Consider the following 21,050-nt stretch of genomic DNA (forward strand, 5'->3'; position numbering starts at 1 on the left):
AAGAAAAGAAAATGTAAATTTTGCGGGCGGTCTCCATGCGGATGATGGCGCACCGTCTGGGCAGTCCTCCCAGATGTATTGCTGCAGCCTCGAAAGAGTCACACAGAGGTTCTTAGCAGAAAGCAAACAGACTTTTGCACCAACTCGACTGCTTGATCTGTTTGCAGGATGAATTAGCGGATGGGAGGCGAGCATCGTAGGGCTCTGGGAAGACTTTCCCCCAGGTTCAGGATAAAAAGCAGAGTTTCGGTATTGTACTTAAAGGACTCTTTAGAAGCATTTCATTTTGCTTCAAAGGCCTTCGTTTTTTTTTCTCCCCCCACTAAATGCTAAAAGCAACAATGCCTCCAGAGCGTTCTTTCAAAGCAGTGGCTACTTTGCTTTGAGACGTGCCACATGCTGAGAAATGTATTTTACCAGAAAAGGATCACTTAGTATATCAAATAACATATTTGTTAACTTGTATTGTTGATTTGTGGCAAAAGGCACTTACAGGGTGAGAGGTAGCGAAGCAAACATGCTCTGAATAGAATTCACCCTTCTGGGGGAAAAAAAAAAAATTCCAGTTTCGTACCTGGCACGCTCTTCAGCCTGTGTGGTTACTTAGTTGTTGAATTATCAGTAGAGCAGTGTGCTAGGACCAAAATGGTACTAGATGATGCAGATGTGCTTCTCTGCGCTAGTGTGTCTACAGGAACAGACGAATCCAAGCAACAGGGCCAGAGCCCTTCTCTGGGGAGATGCGAGGAGGGTCAGTGGTGTTTGCCAGCGCGTTAGAAATATGCCTGATGTTGGCAAGAAGGTGCCATTTCTGTGAACGTAAAATATCGGAACGTTAACCACGGCTTGTCGTGCAAGTCGGTTGTGTGGGATTGAGCTGCACCCCGGGCTGGGTTACAGGGCTAACCTTTCCCAGAAACAGCAGAGAAATGGGCAAGAGGAATGGGAATGAATATGGAATACTCGCACCAGAGCGCAAGGTGACCAGCAGACAGGCTCGTGGCGAGAGACGCGTATGGGTTTTGGGAAGACACTCTGACACTTCTCTTCGCACAGCTGTGAGAAGAATGTGGCCGGGACCAAGCCGCCTTTCTGTAGTGTTGCTGGCAGAGGAAACCTGCAGGAGAAGGGAATTTAACACGTCGGTGCAAGAGGGCAGCTCCATTGATGGGCTCTGAGCAGAATGTCTAATGACTGAAAGAATCAAACTTGGCCATGAAAAAACACAAAGCCCTTTTCATCAGTTCACAGGCTGCAGATGGGCACCTCAAGACACTGCAGTTTTATTTCAGTATTTCTTTAACTAATATGTGAAGGTAACAAAGTCGGGAAAAACTATCCAGCTCCGTTACTGACAATTTCCGTAGATGCCCCACAGTTAAAAAAAAGTTTTTGCTTTAATTAGCTCTTTTTCTGTCCTTGTTAGTGTATTTTCTGTTTCCATTAAGTATTTTCTACATAAGCAGTACATACATCCACCATATCTGTATGCCTTGCTCAGGATATCTGAATATACTGCTTTGTATTATTGCATTATTAACTGTAAGTTAAACTGTAATTATTGAAATGTGTTCGCTAACTTAAACTCAAGATGGCTTTAATATGTTTGCATTTAAAGAACAACATTTAGTTTTTGCACAAGGAATCATACCTGAAAAATGTTTTACAAGGTCAACATAAGCACTAATGTAACCTAACATCTGTAAAATGTGACACTGTTTAGCTTTAATATGATATCTGTGTTTACTTGGTGTCATTCAAGATATAGCTGTTGATTTTTCAGTATCCAGTATCTGAATTGGGATTTATATGTTTTGCGGGCTTTTCCTTGACGTGCATGTTTTGGTTTTAATGCATCTGTAAATAATATTTTTCAAATCCCCCAAGCAGTACAGACACACCTTTGGCACCCGTGCTTTAAAATGTGTCTTTCGTAATTTGGTCAAACATGACCAAATGCCTCATGAATACACGCCATCTATAAAGGAGCTGCAGCGTTCATCAATTAGAGACAAAGTTTTTCTCCCTCTATTGTTCTGAGCCCTGTTTATTTAGCGTTAGTGACCTTACTAAATATTAGTCTTTTCTGCCACGTTTCTCTGGCCTGTGCCAACTTTCTGATTTAGTCCTGAAGTATTCAACAACAAGCTGAGGTTATACAGTACTACCACTAGAGCTACCTTTTCTCGCTTACCTCTGTATGCACAGTATATTTTGTTACTGATAAATCAATATAACCAAGTTGTAATACACAAACTGCCGTCTGCTCCGAAGCAGCTGTAAGCAAACTGTCAGTGGACGTGCGGGTCAGAGGAGTTCTGGATGGCCACTATGGGAAGGCAGCGCAGAACACAGCCTGATTACCTGCTGGAACCAGATGTGCGCAGCAAGGAGCTTTTCAAAGGCTGCAAATGCAGTGGTCTTTATATTCATAAAAAACCCCACAAGGTTATAATTGTCTAATTGAAATTAGTAGGTTGTATCTTAATACATATTAGTATGTTGTTAGTTTCATGGTCAAACAGCTATACTGTATATGATTTCTTCTGTTTTATGAATCTACATTATAATTACCTTAAATGTTGTATACGTGCTGATGCACTGAAGGTTTGTCTACATCTAGAAATACTGGTATATACATGTACCTCGCAAATAGAAGCATGACTGCAGGCGATTCACAGGAGATCAGAATAAGGCATTTCTCCATGTACATGGAATGCTGAATTTTGGTATGTTAATTTAAAGTTAAGCATCAGAGGCAAGAAAGGAATTTCTATCATTGTTAATGGTTACAAAATTTTGCATTTATGACCAAGTACACTGAGCAAATGAAAGAATTACCAATAGAATAGTTCTCATCAACCACTTAATCAAAAATCTTTGTAATTTTCTAAATTAATCATATGTCAGGGCGGCCTCAGTTCTCCATTCCACACACTTAATCCCCCACCTTAGATTCCCGATCCTCCAAGGCAGAAGCCCTTCCCTTATATTAACATGAACAAGTTCAGGATGGCGGATGTAGTTAACACACCACATAATAGACTTCATCATTGTTATTGAGTTCGGTTTGTCATATCCCGAAGAAGCAGTTTTGAATAATGTCATTTTTATGTGGATAGAATTAGTCATTTTTCCATTTTATAATCCTTTAAAAAGAAAACAAATGCTTTATTTTCAGACATTCTAGATATGATGATTTGAAAACCATTATTTGTGTGGAAAATGTTTTTATTTGAATGGTTATTATTTGTTACCATTCCTTAGTTCAAAGATGTAAAAATCAAGGATTTCTACACACGAGGTCGAGTATCAAAATAATGACTTGTTAAGACTTGAAAATAAACATTGCATTTCTTAAGTATCTGAGGTAGAGAAAGAATTCTAGTTTCGGTTCAAGAATAATTTGGTTTTCTGCAACTCAGAGACGTCGGTACCCCTAACGCTCCGGTTTTCTGCTGAAGCACTTGAGTTGTAAAGGGCTGCTGAAATCATGGCAAGAGAGTGTGTCCAGCCTCAACTGTCATTAGTGGGATTTACCTTCTGCCCACAGTCACATTCCTGTATCTCACTGGATAAGCATGGATTTGATTACTGTCAGGAAACCACACCTGTGTGCGCTAATCTGGGAGTTCTTTACTGAATGCACAGGTTCAGTACGGTACTGGAGTGTTTTTGGAGTCTGAAAACAAAACTGGTCCAGCTATCCAAGACCCAGGCTCTTTCTGCCTTCAGTAAGGATGTGCGAGATTTCTTTCCTCCCCGCTTCCCCAGCCCGTGCTCCTGTCTGTGAGGGTGACACTACGGCACTGTCTCGCGGTGGCCCCCTGGACACAGCCCCTTTCAGCCAGCGCCTCATCTTTCTCCCTTCTCTCCGCACAGGTTGGAGCGGCTGGTGGATGTGCTGAGGAAGAAGGTGGGAGCCGGGCCTGTCAGGACAGTGATCTGATTGAAAGGTCGAGTCTGGAGATGTGGCCACATCTGGCGACCAGGCTGCTGCGTTTAACACTGTGTCAACACTGAAGCCTTAACTCGGCAAACAGTTGTTAGAAGTGGTGCACTCAGTCCACATTCCAAGCAGAGATCAAACTGAATCATAAATGTTTAACCACTCTGCTGCTGAGCTGTTATTCAGCCAAATGTATTTCCTTAAACACTCATTATCTGCAACGCTTTTCATTTTATTTAATTTTGTTTTATTCTTTTTATGCATTGCCTTTTAAAATCCGCGTGGGACAGGAGAAATGGCTCATTCAGCAGTGGAAGGGGTTCATGAACCCTCTCTACCACATCAGGTGTATGTAATGCCTTTCTAGGCTTTCTGGACCTAAATAAATATATTTTGGTTGTTAATGTTGCAATATGAATACATATTGAGATCCACAAAAATACCGGAAGCATGATGCAACACTACAGGGATGGTCTTTCCTTTTTTGTAAAGCGAGAGTGATACAGTTACTCAAACTGTGTCTCATATTACTGGTAAATCCATTTGTCAAACCTGTTTTGTAAATCTGTTAGAATGCAAGGATACTGTGAAGAGGCTGTCAGTATCCTGCTTCACTTTCTTGTTTAACGGCAAGACATTTTTTGTTTGTTCTTTTCTTGTTGTTTTTACCACAATCGAGAGGATCATTGAGATTTTAAATGGGAAAAAAGGCCAGCACTGCCAAGCTCAGGTGTCTGATGATGAATGTATATCACTGTCATGAGGCTATCATGGTGTTCGTACAGTGACCATGCTGGAATAAAGAAACATAGTCTTTATATGTTTTTGTTCCAATTCCAAATTCATTTTCAGTACTACAGCAGTTAAAATAAAATTAAACCATTGCTACATCCTGCCATTACTGAATTCTGGATTAAACCAAAACTGCATCCTGTCCACCAGTTGCAGTTCCAGTGCTTTCTGTTGCTTATTTGTGTGCCCGGAGCCTTTTAACATGAGCAAGGAAGCTTGTGATGGAGTATCAGGCTTTTCATATCCAAAGTAGTGCTCTGTATGATGTATTAATTTAGGTCCTTGTTTAATATGAAGTTCTCTGTTGGACTAAAGCTTTGAGAATGTATTTATTTTCATGTATCTCTTTGAAAACAGTCTTTAAAGTTAAGCATGGTAGGCCATTTAAAGAACTATGTAAAAAAGGTGACTGACATCTGTAGATGGATTGTATTCTTCGAATTTTATAGCTCGTTGCTGTAACTAAAATGATAACAACCATTTGCAACACTTAACTTCTGATTAATCAGATAGTGCCTTTGAAAGCTATTAAAATGTAATTGAAGATAAAATTTGTCTGTTTGACTGCTGCTGCAGTATTTATCTAAGGTTCAGTTCTCTTAATGTTCTCATTTGGAACAGTTCATTGGAAAAAATCCCTCAATGAACCTGAAGATATTAAATCTGCAACATACTGATAACCCATTTATCTAAACCAAAGAATTATTTTCTGCACTCTTATTAACTGACTTTATTGGAGGTGTTATTGAGGTAATCTCATTATTCCCAGTCTCTTTAAGTAACTACTTGAAGGAATCGGAAAATTGGGATTTTCCAGCATGGCCATTTTTTTATCCAGTCCTTCCAGTTTCTTTGCATGCCTTTATTTTCCAGTTAAGTGTGTAACAGGGGTATTCTCCATTTGAATTCACATATGCATTATGGGCCAGCATTAAAACTGCATACAACAGTGGGATCAAGCCTTTATTTTCCACCAGAGATTCATTGCAGGGGCTCACTGTTGGAGCAATTTTATCTGAATTAGAGAGATCTTTCTGCGATATCAATATGGACTATAGTTACTTAAATTGCTTTCTGAGTGTCACAGCTCTACTTCACAATTCTCCAGAATCCCATTGGTTGTGCAGAGAGTTTTGGCAGCATCACAACTGGTAGCTACATATTTCTAAATCGTTCAACGCCGATGGCTAAGTCCATGAAAGTGCTGAGTTTGAAAACATCCCCTTAGTTGAGGCCCAGTGAACCTTTCCTGTTGTGCGCTACAATCATCCTTCATAAAAGTGCGTTTTCTCGGTGCGAACTGCATCGAAAAGATTAGTTTTGGCACGTATTTTTATAATTCCTCAGGATTACGCGTGTATTTCTTCCCTATATTGCCCACTCAGAGTGTTATACCCTTTAGACAAATTATCTAACCAGCTACTGAGGTTTGTAAATCATTCCACGGAGGGAGGCTGAACATTGGGTTTCTGTTCCCAAGATGTGCACACACAGCGCTATACAGATCAGATAACTGTTTGCCGTCATTGTTGTTTAACTTTGATTTGACCCCTAAAACAGGACGTCTCTTCCCTCTAAGCCACTTTTTACCTACGGCCCTAAAGACCTCTGTCGTTGACACTTTGCATACTGATAATTTATAAACACAGCGAGGACCGAAGAAATCAAGCGACCTTTGCAGAACTGTATATACTAAACAATTATTTCCACATCCTTTACGCTTTCCCCTTCTGGTATTGAAGGTGTGACCCTAATGTGGCGCGCTGGTCCCACCGCGTCCCTCGCTCAAACAGCGGCGGCTCGGGCGGTGTCTGTGAGGAGATGATTAATGATCGGCTCTGGCGCAGAAAGCTCGCCGTCATCCCGGCCCGCAGCGCTCCAACAGTCTCTTCCAGTCCGGTGACAAGGGGGTGGGCTTGGCGAGAGTGGGCGCTGAGTTCCCCTCCCATCCAATAAAGCTAGACACTATTACAAGCTTGTCGATTCCACCTCCAACCGTAACCGTGGAGATAGCACAACCTGGGTGTCCCTTTTCTTTAAACCCACAGTCCCCCACAGTATGTTTCTCTGACAGATAATCCGGCCTGTGCTACATACATTGTCACAGCTGCTTTGTCCGACAACTATAGTGAAAGGCTAAAGGTTAGCTTAAATGACAACGCTATTTTTAAAACTGCGTATTTTTGTAGCTTCCCTACTAATATAATTTTACTATGACTGGTGTGGTTATTACCTTAAATGTCCCTTTGAGTGGGTTTTCAGAACGCTTGCTCCTTACGGGGCATCTTGGCTAAAGTTTTTTTTTCCTCCAAAACTTACAAGATTGCGTTACATGCTCATCTGGCTATCAAAAGGAGAAGAAGCCTGATTAACCGTTTTGAAACCGATCGGATGATGACAGGACTACAAAACAACTTTTTATACGCTTTAATTAAAAACGTGTTCCGCCAGCCCAGTGCTGAATGGCCTTCAGAGACAAGCGTGGCTGATCCCGTTGCTATAACGACACCAGATCTTTCAGGGCTTTTCTTCTTTAATACACTCCAATCTATACATTCATTTATTCACTACATACACTTTACCATTAACTTAGCTATAGCAACCGATCCATATGTACCTAAGCTTGTGACGTCTGCTTGAAAAAGAGTCTCCAACAATTGTAGAGGTTCTGTGAAACAGACCAGTTTTTCTGAACTCCAAAAAATGATACTGGATCATTGCAACCATTACTTAAAAATCACTATTCGCTTCTGTGATTATTATTATTATTGTGCTAGGGAGACAAATCATTGAAAATAACAAAATCGTTTGATTACAGTTACATTTGGACCTCATTAAACTAAATTGCATGTTGTGATTGTATTACTAACGTTTAAGACTTCGATGTTTTACATCACTGCCAGCACATTTGTTTTGGACTCTTGGAAATGCAGCTCTTAAAACAAGTTGTTTTAATGCCTCTATTCTACCCTTCGTGTTTATTAACACTTTAAGAAATGCATCTCCATTTTTGTCACATTTTTATGATGCTCTGATTAAAACATATTAACGGCTATTCTTCAATTTTGAAAAGTGTTTTTAAGTTTTAGTAAACTCTGTTGTTCCAAATAAATATGATATAAATATTTTCATATATTTTCCTTTAAGTATTTGAATATCCTACGTATTTAACAAGATACATTTGTGAATTAGTTGAAGAAATAAACGCCCGGTTTCATAATGATGCCTCTCTAATGTGGTTAAGCAGCATTCTTTTTTATTTATTTTATTGGGTTTTTTAATCTGTTAAATGCAAAATGAAGGATTATTCCTCTGTTTCATGAGCGTAATGTTTCGGGTCTAACTTCAGTGGTTTTGATCATTTTACTTGAATGTTGTGTCTGGACTCCTTTTCGAGGTTGATTCGAAAAAAAAAGTTTATTTAATGTCGACGAATCTGCTATATTCATTTTTATTTTCTGCTTTCTCCGTGCTGTTTCTGGGACTGGGTTTTGTAGCTTCATTCTAGCTTTGCGAGTGGATTAATGAAGACACAAAACACGCGATGCGCGGAGTAAAGACGGAGACCACCAACCTGATTTAGGCAATGCATATTAGAAAGACACAAAGCTCTAATAAACTTCTTCCGTATAATTTTTAATGGAAAACCAGCTGCTTCTAAAGCTGATTTCGGATAGAGATCTCTCTCCCTCTTCTCCATAACCCTTTGAAAGCTTCTTTCTTTCGCCTGTGATTCTGAAGGGGTATGGCTTTGCTCTTTTCGTTGGCCAAGCACAATTGTGTTATTGGAGATAATGAATTCAATCCCCATCAAAAGGCATTAGAAGCGCCTCGGCCCTGTAGTGGCTTTTTAAACTAAGAATGAAAAGATAGAGAAGAAAGGTCTACGGGTAGCCTCGCTGATGGCCGCTTTTGAAGTAAAAGGGTTTCAGCATTGTTGTCGAAATTTTTGTCCATAAGGCTGAAGAAAGAGCCGCGGCTTTTGATGGGGATATGAGAAATGCCTTCTAAGTTGGAAAACAAGTAGCCGTTGAAGTCTAGCTTCTGGGCGCTGCCTACTGGTAACATATGTCTCGCATTAATAAAATCTGGCCTAGAACAATTGACAAATTCAAAATGGAAGGAGGGAGACACCTTATTAAAAAGACAAGTGGCCTTGAAGACGTTGAAGATGCTTATCATCATCGCGATCCATATGCCTCTTTTTTCAAGGCGTGCAAAGAGTTGACCATTTGTCCGCCTGTCCATCTAAACAGATAGGGGATGTATACGTATCTTACATTTATTCTGTTGTGTGATATTAATGTGTTGAATTTCTGAAGCTCAATCTATGAGATACCGTAGCTGTTCCGAGATATTTCGCGGATCGATTAGTCTTCGGCAATTCCCAAGATTCGGTATCCCGAGCCCTGCGCTGGGATTAGATCTTCAGTGCAGCGTTCAGGTTCCATTATTTATCTTAAACGAATAATCGTTTCTACTTACTTAATCGTGTTAGGTGACGCAATTTTTAATCACTCGCGTTGCGTGTTAAACATTAATATTAAAGGAGAATCACGTTTTCTCCTTTAATTTAATGTCTTTTATATGGGTGAATAAGTTTTACATGGTACACAAACATTTTATGAAAATCTTATACTGTCCATATATGTGCAACTGTCAGAAAGAATATTAGATTTTTCATGAAAATGTAAGGTAAATGTAGGTAACTTTAAACAATATATGCCTTTCAACAAATCACACAAAATCGTTCATTTAACACACGTTTATTTAAATTTGTTTTTCGGGTTAGATTGAACGTTTGAGGGACAGGAATAATTCTAACTTTCTAAACAAATGGCTCCCACTTTTCTGGGTAATGGTAGTAATCATAAAACTCACACGTACCTCGAATTCGTGCCTTTCCCCTCCCCTTAAAAGTTAAATAATTAAAAAATATATCTGAATAAGGACAGAGTTTCACTTCTTGCGGTTTACTATGCGGCGAGATATTCAGGGCGAAGTGAAAAAAAAAAAACATGCGCATTACGTCTGTTTAAACAGCAGTCCTGCATTTGGGAACTTGATTTGTCCAAAGTTCAGAGAATTCTGATACAAACACCTCTTCTGTTTACGCCTCACAAGGAAAATCGAGAGAGACCGATTAATCTTTTATTGTTGTACTAATACATTTGGACGTCAAAATATATTCACTGTATATGTTATTGTGTCCAGGTTTGTTTTTTCTTGAATTTGTGTATTTTCTATGTAACTGTGAAACTTCATACAGGAGATTTATTTAAGTTTGCCTCTATTCATTTCCGACGAAGAATGGGTGAAAATCGCTGCCTATAAATGCTTAAATGGTAGGCTTAGACTGATTATTAAATTAGGAACTGGGGGTTCTCCTTACATCTTGGTACAGATACATACACCTGCTGAAATAATAGTATTCACGGCAACCTATTGCACTTGCTGTTTAGGAGGTTCAGTTAATAGAATTGTTTGTAAATTTGTCCTTTTTAACTTTGCCGTTTGCTGGTCAACAAACTCGTCAAACAGCAAGTCTTATTTACCTCTTCTGAGCGATTACTAATCGATCTCGATGAATATTGTGAAATCAACAAAAAAAAAACTTCATTGATTTCTGAAAAGTAAACTCTTTTTTTTCTGAAACACCAAGGAGCCTTTCTGCATCTTTAAACTTAGGAGTATTGTAAATATTAACATTGCCTGTACGAAACTTGGGAGGGTGACGCTTGTCTGTGTGTAGGCACAGAAAAAGTATGTTATGAGCAATTTCTAGCAGCCAAAAATCGGATTCAAGATCAAATGTGTGTATATTTTTAGCTGTTGTATAAAATAGTTAAGCAAATAAGGCAAATGTTTATGGTGTAAACACTTCCTGTGATATTCAATGTAATGAAAGACCAATACATATCTAATCGAATTTATTCTTTAGAATATTTATTTGACGTTTTCATGTATTTAACGAACAGCTGATTTTTCACAGAACCATTGATAAAAAAATTAAACATAGGCGTGCTTTTAATTAGACAGAAAAATAGATTTGCCCGTGACATTTAAACAAAACAGATAAAAAATATCTGACGCGATCTCGACAGTTAGCTGCTTTAATTGATGAACGACTGTTATTCTACACAGACCCGGGGCAATCAGTTGTATTCTTAGTACTGCAATAAATTATGAAATAAGTATATTTCACACTTCCGCTTTGTGAAATAATATGAATTTAATTCAGTGGATATAAACTACACGCATGCGGTAATTAATTAAGATATTAAATTTAGAAGCAATTACAAAGAAACTATCGCCGAGTCTGGAGATAACGTCTTCATCCTGTATTTTCCTAAACAGCGATGAGAGCGAGTCAGGGCAGCTGCTGAGAAACCCTTTGGCATCAGGGTCTCAGTAATGTTCGCGCATTTTCTGTCCGCAGAGTAAAATCCGGCTTCTCTCAAGCAACTGCTGTTGCAAACTTTTGTGAAAGTCCTTAACGGTGGACATGGAGAAAATGTGGTTTTTAAAGACATGCTGTACACAGTTCACATCCCAAAACGCGGACACCTAAATATCCCAGGGCGAAAACTATCTGTAGTTGATGGTCGTTTTCCCTTTATAACATTTAATTCAATTTAAATATGTTAAAAACGCTGGACGTTGGGAATCTCACGTAAGGTGCCACTTTCAGAGTTGCGATGCGTATTGAGGTTATTTAATGCCGAAAGTGTCACTTCACCTGTCGGACATTTTTTTTAATTTTTCGATCGTGAATATCAAGGAAAGTGATACGTAAACGGCTGCGCTATTCATGAAGTGCTTTGCTATCAAAAATCAACCATAACAATGTCTTGACGGCTTATTCCCTATAATTTTTGTTTTAAATGCATATATTATCCTCTTTATTCTAAAATAAAAACTGCGTCATTGAAGCGGTATGTACATCACGCTATTTTATGTGAGTTTTTTATATGTGGTACAAGAGTTTGTCAGACAACGAGGTGTTAAATTTAGAAAACGTCTTAAAATGTGTTACAAAAAATGAAATAAATAGTTGCGCCACGTAACTGACATGTGTTGCTAGAAGGTATGCTTGTCATAATAAGTTAATAAGTGAGTAACAAACATTCAAACTTTAAAGACATGCTCTGGTAACACAGGTTTTCTAAAAAAAAAAAACTTATCTTTACCAGAAAAATAAATATTTCATTAAACGTGAGAAACAAGATTTTGTCTTTACCCGATGATGTGTATTTTTTAATCAAAACTCCACGAACGGTTGACTTTTAATTTTAAAAATAATTCAACCCATGTCCCTTTTAATAACACAATTTATTGATAAAATTGAAACGTTTATCACAAAAGTACGAAACTAGAAAGACAATAAACGATACGCTTTTACACAAACTCTGTGTTTTTAACGGTGTTCAGTCCCTTCTCCAGATTAGACGGCTTTCCTAACTCAATTCACTCCATTTTATTTGCCCATCGGGGGGCAATTACAAGATAATTAAACGAATTTCATGGTTCCTCAGCCAAAGTGTGTGTCCACAAAATACCATGATCAAAGTAAAATCTGTTCAGGTTCAAAGTCCCTTCATGTAAGGTTACAAATAACAAAATGATGGTTTGGCTTAATATGATATTGTTGATTCCCCCGTTTCAAAAGGCCATGCGCAATTTCAGCTCTCCCTGCAGCTGTATAAGCAGCCGGCATTTTCTTGTTTTGTGTGTTTTTTTTAAATAAATCTTATAGTGGCGAAAAATTTTATTTTTGTTTGGATCGGTTTAGTTTTGTTTAAACGACAATTCTTGAAAACAAAAAAAAAGGAATAGTCCGCTTTTTATCACAGCGGCGCCGCTGACGGCCGTGAAAACGATTAAAATTACACTGGCGGCGATTCACGTGGCTTTCAAGAAAGGTGTCAATTAAATCATGATAAATACAGGAAATAAGAAGGACTCGCACACGACCTGTTACTGTTCAGTTATCTTTGCGGTAATGTCCATTAACATGTGAAAAGGGGATCTTTCGCTCTTTTCAAAAGCCTATTTCATGAATCTTTTATCACTTTACCTCCCCAAGTTTATCACCACCAAAAGGATCATTTGCTGCCGGGATATATAATAAAAATACATCTAGTTTTATTAACACTACTGAGATAATATTGTTTCGTGTAATATGCAATTATTTGTAACGCAACTCAGGATAAAATAATAATTGCAGAAGTGGCGCGTTAAGAGTAAAATTTAAGGAGAACACCTACATGCCTTAAATATATATATAAGATCTTTATTTGCATCATACAAGACACTGTGAAATAATGATAATGGTTATATAGATTTTATTTTTTTAAAGGAACATGCAATAAATTAAAACACATTTTGGCATCTACCAAAGTAAATATTTGTAACAAAATACAATATTGTTTTTTTTTTTACGAGAATATGCATGATCCCGGCTTGGACACAAAAAGAAAGGTCGATTGTAAAATATCACAACAAAGACGGGGGGGGGTTGCTTAATATAGAAATGTGGGTTTTATTTCAGTTTGTGCATTTGACCACGGTGGATGAAATGCAGTTTCTTAACACAAAATTGTACTTTTTCGAAACGCATATGTGCCAAAGAAACAAAATTATACAACCAACGCATAAAAAATGACAACACAGATGACCTGAAAGGCTGAAACACAAAGATTGTGTGCTTTTTTGTTATTGTTGGTTTTGTTTTGTTTTGTTTTTTTCATTCAGCTTTTCCAAGAGACCTCACTGACCTTCATTTGGACATATTGCAACAAGGCTGTAAACAAACTTTGGTGCCGTCTACAGCTGGGGGTGGGGATACAAGCTCAAAAAAGTTTTAAATACACCTTTGCAGGGCGTCTGCAATGATTCTGACGGGGGTTATACAATCATTCAAAGGGCAGACCTTTACAGTATACTTTTTACACATACACATTTTTTTGTACAATAAAGTAACAGTCCAAATGCACGAGGCGTGTGCAATAATAAAAGTGTGTTTTTCTTTCTCTCTTCAGTACGGAATAAAGCAGCTGAGACTAAGAGGTGTTAAGGACAGGTCTCGAATACACACCTTGATAGTAAGAGGCTTCTATTGCTGAAGGGTCCAAGCTGGCTCGTCCGCCCATTGAAGTACTGCCCAGCGGCAGAGTGGCTGAGATGCCAGACCCGTAGGAAGAGTATTGCAGAGCCTGCTCGTACGCTTTTAAGTCCAGTTTGTGCTGCTGCTCCGAAGAAGACATGAGGTTGTTGATGGAGAAGGGGTGGTTGAAGGAATAGTGGGGATCGCCCTTGAGGTGGAGCTGGGGCTCGTGGGCCATCGAGTGAGGAGGAAGGGGGACGGAGGCCAGCGCGCCGGCCGAGCTGACAGCGGGGTGGCCCTGGGCCCCGGCGGGCTTCAGCTCGCCGGCGGCCGTGCCGCTGCCGTGGTCCATACTGTGAGGGCTGGGCGGCTGGTTTGAGCTGGAGATGGAGCCCGACTCCATCGGGCCGGGTTTGGCGTTACTGCTCTCGCTGGAAGGCGAGCCGGAGCCCCCGGGCTGCTCCTTCCTGCCGTCCTGAGGCCCCTTCCCCCCGCCAAGCCGCTTCTCGCACTTGAACCGTTTCTGCCTGCGAAGGTAGCAGCCGTTTTCAAACATATTTCCAGAATCCGGGTGCAGGGCCCAGTAGGACCCTTTGCCCGGTTTGTCCGGCGACCTGGCCACTTTGACGAAACAGTCGTTGAAAGAAAGGGAATGCCGTATGGAGTTTTGCCACCTTTGCTGGTTCTGCCGGTAATACGGGAACAGGTCCATTATCCACTGGTAAATTTCGCTCAGCGTGAGCATCTTGCTCGGCGCCTGCTGAATAGCCATGGTTATAAGAGATATGTAGGAGTACGGCGGCTTGGCGTGCGGGTAGCTTCTCCTGAACGTTTTGGTTTCCCGTGCCCTGTTCAGGTTGGGCTGAGCGTAGGCCATGGGGCTCATGGCTGGGCTCATGCTGGAGTAGGGGGTGAGCGCGTTCATGGAGGCTTGCGGCGCCGGCATCGCGTTCATGTTCGACGGGCTGAGAGCAGCGCCCATGGCCGATACCCCGCTGGTCATTCCGTTCATGGCGCCTGGCCCACTCGGGGGCATGCCCGCCATGGTGCCGGGGCTCAGCCCGGCTCCGAGTCCGGTGTTGGCGTAGGACATGTTGAACGAGCCCGAAGTCATGTTCCCGCTGGTGGACATGCCCATGTAGGTGTTCATAGAGTTCATGGATCCGAGACCCGCGTTCATGCTGCTGTTCGGCACTGATGAGTAGACCTGTACAGCAAAGGAAAAACAAATATTTTTACATATAAAGCCCCACATTCAAAACCGCAGGAACGATTAAAAAAATAACCAAATCGTCTTTAAACTTGTATTTATTAGGTTAAGGAAAACAGCTGTAGGCTAGTGCGGTTAACTCATTTGTTTCACGTTAATGTTATATTGCGTTTAAGAATTAAAGATATTACTCAGTTCTTAAGTTGTTTGTGTAACCTGCACTTATTCTAAATTATCTGTTCAGACATGGCGTGTTGAACAGAAAACATTGATAACTACATGGAAAGAAATACATTACAATCTAGGGTAAAGAGGCGAGGACCAAGAACAGAAGTGTACAGAACTGAATGAATACATTTGAAATTGTTTTGCGTCTCATGTATAAATGTGGGATACATAATAAGCACAAAAACGTCTCTGTCGTAATTTGTTCATTACTGAATAAGTCTTCCAAAAATATTACCTGTCTCCTCATGAAAAATGGCCTAAGGTTTCACAGTAAATTATTCAAAAACTACGGTGATTTATTTACATTTACTGAGCACTGCATTGAGAGGTATTGCAAATGCTAGGACATTTTAATATAAGAATATCTGAATAATACTGGATGTAGATTTGCATAAACGCTAGTTAGATGCTAAATTATATTTGTTGATGGTCTGTTTCTTCCATTATGTTGTTGAAACCGTTACATATTTAGTGAAGATAAAATCTCTGCTTTATTTGGCCTGTTTCATTTTTAGATTCTTGTGAATTTCAACTGTGTGAAATCGTGTGTGAGCATATATATGTGTCACTGCTTCCTCTGCTGATAAAATAAGGTTAATTATCTTCCTATTGCGCACTAAGTATAGCCACGGTGCTGCGAGCCTGTTTTTATTATTTGTTGACGTTCCTCGATAACTTGTCTGTTAACAAATTAGAAATGCTTGTCTTGGGGGCCATAGAAAGTCACTCAGAGATCCGTGATGTTCAGGATCTGACCTCACTGCTGCCACCAAGCGTTTCCACAGAATTGGAACTCAGACACGCTGGATTTCAAGTAAAAGCACACATATACAGTGTGAAAACTGAAGTTTTAAAATGATTAATTTAGCTCAGACACCCACAACTTTACCCGGAACCCCAGAGTCTAATTGTTTTTACTTGGTGTAACTGGAGAAAACAAACTAGTTTAAAAAGAAAGATCAGTAAAAAAAAAAAACATTTTAGTGAGGAACATTTCAGTTCTGTCTCTTTCTGACATTACTGATGCTCGGTTTTCTTTCTAAGCCTCATTAAATTTTGTTTCAATTTCCAAACAGAAAAAAAAATACTTACCTCTTGGGCTTCAGCGTAATAGCTGCTCCAGTCTGGAGTCTCGTGTCCTTCCATTTTTACTGTACCCAACATTATGGAGGAAAGCAGCAAAATGACACCATTCAAACTTCAAACCAAAAGTTAGAAGGATTCCGTTCAAGCGGTTCGTTCTCAATAGCCGCTCTGTGCAGCAGGATGGTGGAGGAGTGGGGAAGCGCTGAATCTGGTGTGAGTTAGGAGTTTGGCTCTCGGCTGTTACGTAGGAGCGGAACAGCCCACCTCGTTTTTCATTTGTCCAGATCCCATGTCTTTATCTTCGCAAAGGAACACCTACAGCTCAGCCAGCACACCTGCAGCGGTGTGTGGCTCGCTGCTGCTCCGACGGGGGTGTCGGCCCTCGTATTGCATTGAAAAACAAGACTTGAGTTTGTAAACTAGATCAACTACTTTGGACGGGCAGCGAAACAATACGAAAGGAGCCGGGAGCCGGATTGTTTATCACGATCAAATTAGAGAATAGACCTCATACTCCAATCAAGGGAGGATTAAATACTTTTCAGTAGAAGCTAATTTACATTGAATGTACAATACTATTTCTTCACAATTACAAGACGGCAAAGATGTATATCATTTAGAAAGTATTTTTAAGCAAAACAAATGGACTCGAGTCTGTTATGAGGCATTCGCCGGATCTGTGTATAACTGGCGAATATGCAAGCACTCGCAATACAATGTTTAGTAGGCTTAACACACACACACAGTGGGATAGAGGTTTTCATTTTTAATCAATGAAATTATTTATTCGACCATGTTCTTTTAGGTTTTCGGAATTGGAAAGGGGGACCTTTTAAATACGCAGTGCCCGAAAAGGCATGGTTGTAGTGTCTTGTGTTTGCTTCTTTTGTTTTACACTTAAAAGCATGTATACAGAAGGGCAAAACCGCAAAAAGCCACGTGAACGTCAATTAAATGGAAGTACCGCATTGACAAAAAGATCAAATTCCACGTTTAATATCCAAAGAACAATTCATGCTTTTTAATTATTACAGTTATCTGAAATGTACACTGCGAGGCATTATACAGTTCTCAGTGCTGCCTATTGCAAATATTAATTTAAAGCAGTTAATTTATTAGGTTTCTCTATTTCTATAGTTGTCATTTTGCCTAGTAGAATATCCTTATTTTTCGATACTACGCATTTTTTAAACTAAAAAATAAAACGATGTATTTTAAATATCACTAGACGTCTTTAAAGTTAATATAGTGTTAACTGTAAAACAAGCATTAAAGAAGAAATATTATAACCAAAGCGTTTAAAAGACTTAACAGCGCCTCCTAAAGCAAAACAATCTATCTAAAACGCAACATGAAAAGTATTTTTTTTTTACTATTTATAGTCTCGATATTAAAATCTAATGCCTTATAAACTGAATGGACAACTATCGTTCCGCACAACATTTTAATCATCGACTTTTAAAATATTAGTTAATACGTTAATCGAGGAACAATAAATTATTTCTGCAATTTGGGTTTGCAGGTGTGTAGCATCATTTCTGACTAGGACACAGCAGGGCCGAGAGGCCTTCAGCGGAAAGAAAGAATTTGGGAATGTCTAAATACTCACATAATGAAGCGATTTCAAAACGTCTAGCTTCTTACATCCTATAAAGTCTAAGCATAGAGTCTACTTACGGCCGCTTATTAAATACGAGTTTTAGGCAGCGTCTATTTGTATTTAAAATGATTTTTTTTGTTTTCATTCATGCTGAAAACTGTAGTTCTTTCGATCTCAGTAGGCCTGCTGTACCGGAGGCGGCCATCGTGTGCTTGGAACAGGCGTCGTGTTAGCAACCTCTCTTAGTCCAAATCTCCTGCTTTGCGCACACTGTTTAACATAGGACACGGGGTTCTCTTTCTACTGTAAATCAATTTATGTGTGAGTAACAAGGGTGATTATCACCCGGGATAGGATTAGCTCCCAATGATCTGACTGTATGAGTGTGGAGAATCGATTTCAGCAAAACAAATAAAATATTTACAAGCCAGGCTGCAGATGTTAATTTTGCAATAGGCCTGGTAGAAACAGAATAACATATACTAAGTAAAATCGGGCTGATAGGTTATCCATGTCTATTATTTATCTGAATGATCGCAGACTTACGGTTGTGAATGTTTTATTTTATCTAGTTTCTTCTGCATTTGAAAAGTATGTGAAACCAAGTAATTTAAGGTGTCGAGTTCGTTCCGTAGACTTGCGACTACGTGGGTTCTGGCGCTTGACTTAACAAACGCATCAAGAGCAGCAGAATTAAGTTAATATGCGTAAAAAAAAACTTCACGCAGCATATAAATCAAGGGATTTAACAATAGTTTTGTGCGACAATCCACAATACGCTTTTAATTAATTCTAATATTAAAGACAAGCTTTTGTTAAACAAATTAGGCTAATACTTATACATATTTAGATTTCCTAGTGTAAACATTGGAGGGCCCTGGTACAGAATAAAAATAAAACTGCCAGGCCTCTTTAAAACACTGGTGTTAAATCGAATTAAGCTAACAAGCAACCTTTATCTGGTTATTTTAATGGCAATCGTTTAAATAATATTCTAAGTGTTATCAGAGTAGGACAATACTGTTTTATCGTGGGCATGCCCAATGTTTGAAAGCGCAGTGTGCACTGAAATCCTTAATAAGACGCTTAAAAGTTCTTCGTGTTACAGAAGAAATATTTTGACCGCAATGCGACCAGAACAGAGCACGTAAGGTGAGATTTGTTTCTGAGCGCTTTGAGGACCGGTTCACTGACTTAGACAAGCTATTCACGAAGACATCCTAACACAGGCTAAGGGCTTTGCTACATATGAATCCCAGGCGGCAACTTCGTACTGAAACTTCACAAAACCAAGCTCCACTTAGCAAACTGTTTATTCCCCCCCAAAGTCAACCCATTCGTTTAACTTACCGATACGTTTATTTCAACTGAACTGGCTGGGACAGCGCAACAGGCGGTAGTGCTTATTGATGTTATTTCTTGGTTGCGGTTGTGTTTAGTGTTGTTGTTTTTTTTTGTTTAGTACCGTATAACGTACGGCTTACCATCGTAATTGATTAGGCGAACATAACATAACAGCCTCAATAACGGCAAGTCATGATATTATCACATTCCCGCTTTCACGTATTTTGTCGTCAAGATTAAACATCGAATTTTTATTCTTTATTATGGTTAAAATAACGACTAACTAAATGCAGTACTTAGGTCAATCACACGAGTCATTTGTTAGCGTATGTGTGAATATACTATTGTCTAAAAATGCACCAATACATCTGTAATCCCATATAAAAATGTTTGAAAACATTTGATTGTTGCTGTAAGGTCACGCATTCTGAATTTACTTGTTTAGAACATCCATTCATCCCAATTCTCCTCCTCCTCGTTTTCTGTCTGGAATGATAACAATGATGTGAATAGGTCTATGCTCTTATTTCATGTAGTTCACTGTAGTTAGGATGTCCTCCTGACCTCTTCAGTGCGTTGTAAATGTTGCATTTTATTAATCATTCTGCAACTTCGAAGGCAACGTGGAAGAAACGAAACAAATGGTTTAATAATAATAAAAAAACGGAGTTTCTGTTCAGTAGCAACCAGTGACCACACTGGTTCAGTAGGAGGCACGGAGTGGGTTGCGTCTCAGATAGTGTGGGCTTCGTGTGAAATCGCCTTCCGTGGCTTCTTAAACGCGACCGTGTATTGGATAAAGCGGTGAGAAAATGGGTGAATGTTTCGTTAAAAAACTCACATATATTACCAATAATGTCGATAAAGAGAAATAAAGGTGTCAGGACAATATAACACGTTTTCTCGATTCCAATCGAAACGTGTTTTTGTTTTGCGATAATTTTTGGAAGGTCCTTCAATTGGGGGTGTACGTGCCAGTACATATTGTTGCTTGATTTTATTCTTTCAAACTTGGATTGTTGAAACACGTTAACTTAAAAAATAAAACTGATAATTATTCGTTGCTAACAAATTGGATTTCTATTAAATAGAGTAATAAATTACCTCTGTATATTAGAGCTGTGAAATCTTAATAGATCTGGTGTTTTTATGCCAATTTAACTAATCACGCTGAAGTCTGAATACATTTTTGAATATTTAGAAAGACACAGAGAAATGTTCGGTTTAAGTATAGCCCAAGAACTTCAGTAAAAAAAAAAAGAAATTTGCAGTTAATTTGTCATTTAGTACAGGGGTTACCCGTGTCTTGGCCTTTCACGCTGTGGTGTGACAGGAAATGTGGACCTTTATGATGAATGCCCAGATAATTAGCATAATTTAAAAATGAGTGACTCAATAAATAAAACACGAGATTAGGGTAGGGTTTTCAGAGCCCTCCTGCGTGCCCAGGGCGTGGCGCGATTTTGAAGATCATCGACTGTCCGGTATTGCAGAAATCAAGCCGATACACAAAATGGAAGCATTAGGCCTTTTATAACTTTTTATTTTTTTAAAAAAAAACCTTTATGTCTGGCATAAATTATATACTTGAATTATTTTTTTCAGAACAAGACAAGTCCCAAACACTCATCCACCTGATGAGCTTTTTCAGCACCACGGACAGGTCTTCCAAATAAATAAAACGCCAATCCATTATTCTGTTGTTATTTGTTTTTTAAAATGTCCAGACGAAAGG

At 39.2% G+C, this 21,050-nt stretch overlaps 2 protein-coding genes across 3 annotated transcripts in view; one reads left to right on the plus strand and one right to left on the minus strand.

Annotated features, from left to right (window-relative positions):
* mipol1 (mirror-image polydactyly 1) overlaps nt 1–5,292 on the plus strand; it is a 69,887-nt gene extending 64,595 nt beyond the window's left edge. For both annotated transcript variants that reach the window (XM_088647595.1, XM_088647596.1), the window contains one exon: nt 3,883–5,292. In XM_088647595.1, coding sequence (XP_088503721.1) covers nt 3,883–3,949 — 67 coding nt within the window. In that variant the 3' untranslated portion in view covers nt 3,950–5,292. The remainder of the gene's footprint in view (nt 1–3,882) is intronic.
* Nucleotides 5,293–13,069: 7,777 nt separating this feature from the next.
* On the minus strand, nt 13,070–16,598 carry foxa1 (forkhead box A1). The gene is made up of 2 exons (XM_088647593.1): nt 16,378–16,598; nt 13,070–15,054 (listed from the first exon to the last, which is right to left on the minus strand). The coding sequence occupies exons 1-2, from the start codon at nt 16,447–16,449 to the stop codon at nt 13,804–13,806; spliced, it is 1,323 nt and encodes a 440-aa protein (XP_088503719.1). The 5' UTR covers nt 16,450–16,598; the 3' UTR covers nt 13,070–13,803.
* Nucleotides 16,599–21,050: the final 4,452 nt, after the last annotated feature.

The sequence above is a fragment of the Lepisosteus platostomus genome, chromosome 10, assembly GCF_059453375.1.
Source record: "Lepisosteus platostomus isolate fLepPlt1 chromosome 10, fLepPlt1.hap1, whole genome shotgun sequence".
NCBI lineage: Eukaryota > Metazoa > Chordata > Actinopteri > Semionotiformes > Lepisosteidae > Lepisosteus > Lepisosteus platostomus.

Bases quoted from the DNA above. Each gene is read 5' to 3' on its own strand.
- foxa1 (XM_088647593.1), bottom strand. From the start codon at position 16,449: ATGTTGGGTACAGTAAAAATGGAAGGACACGAGACTCCAGACTGGAGC. The intron at 15,055-16,377 runs GTAAGTATTTTT...TTTGCTGTACAG, and splicing joins ATTACGCTGAAGCCCAAGAG to GTCTACTCATCAGTGCCGAA.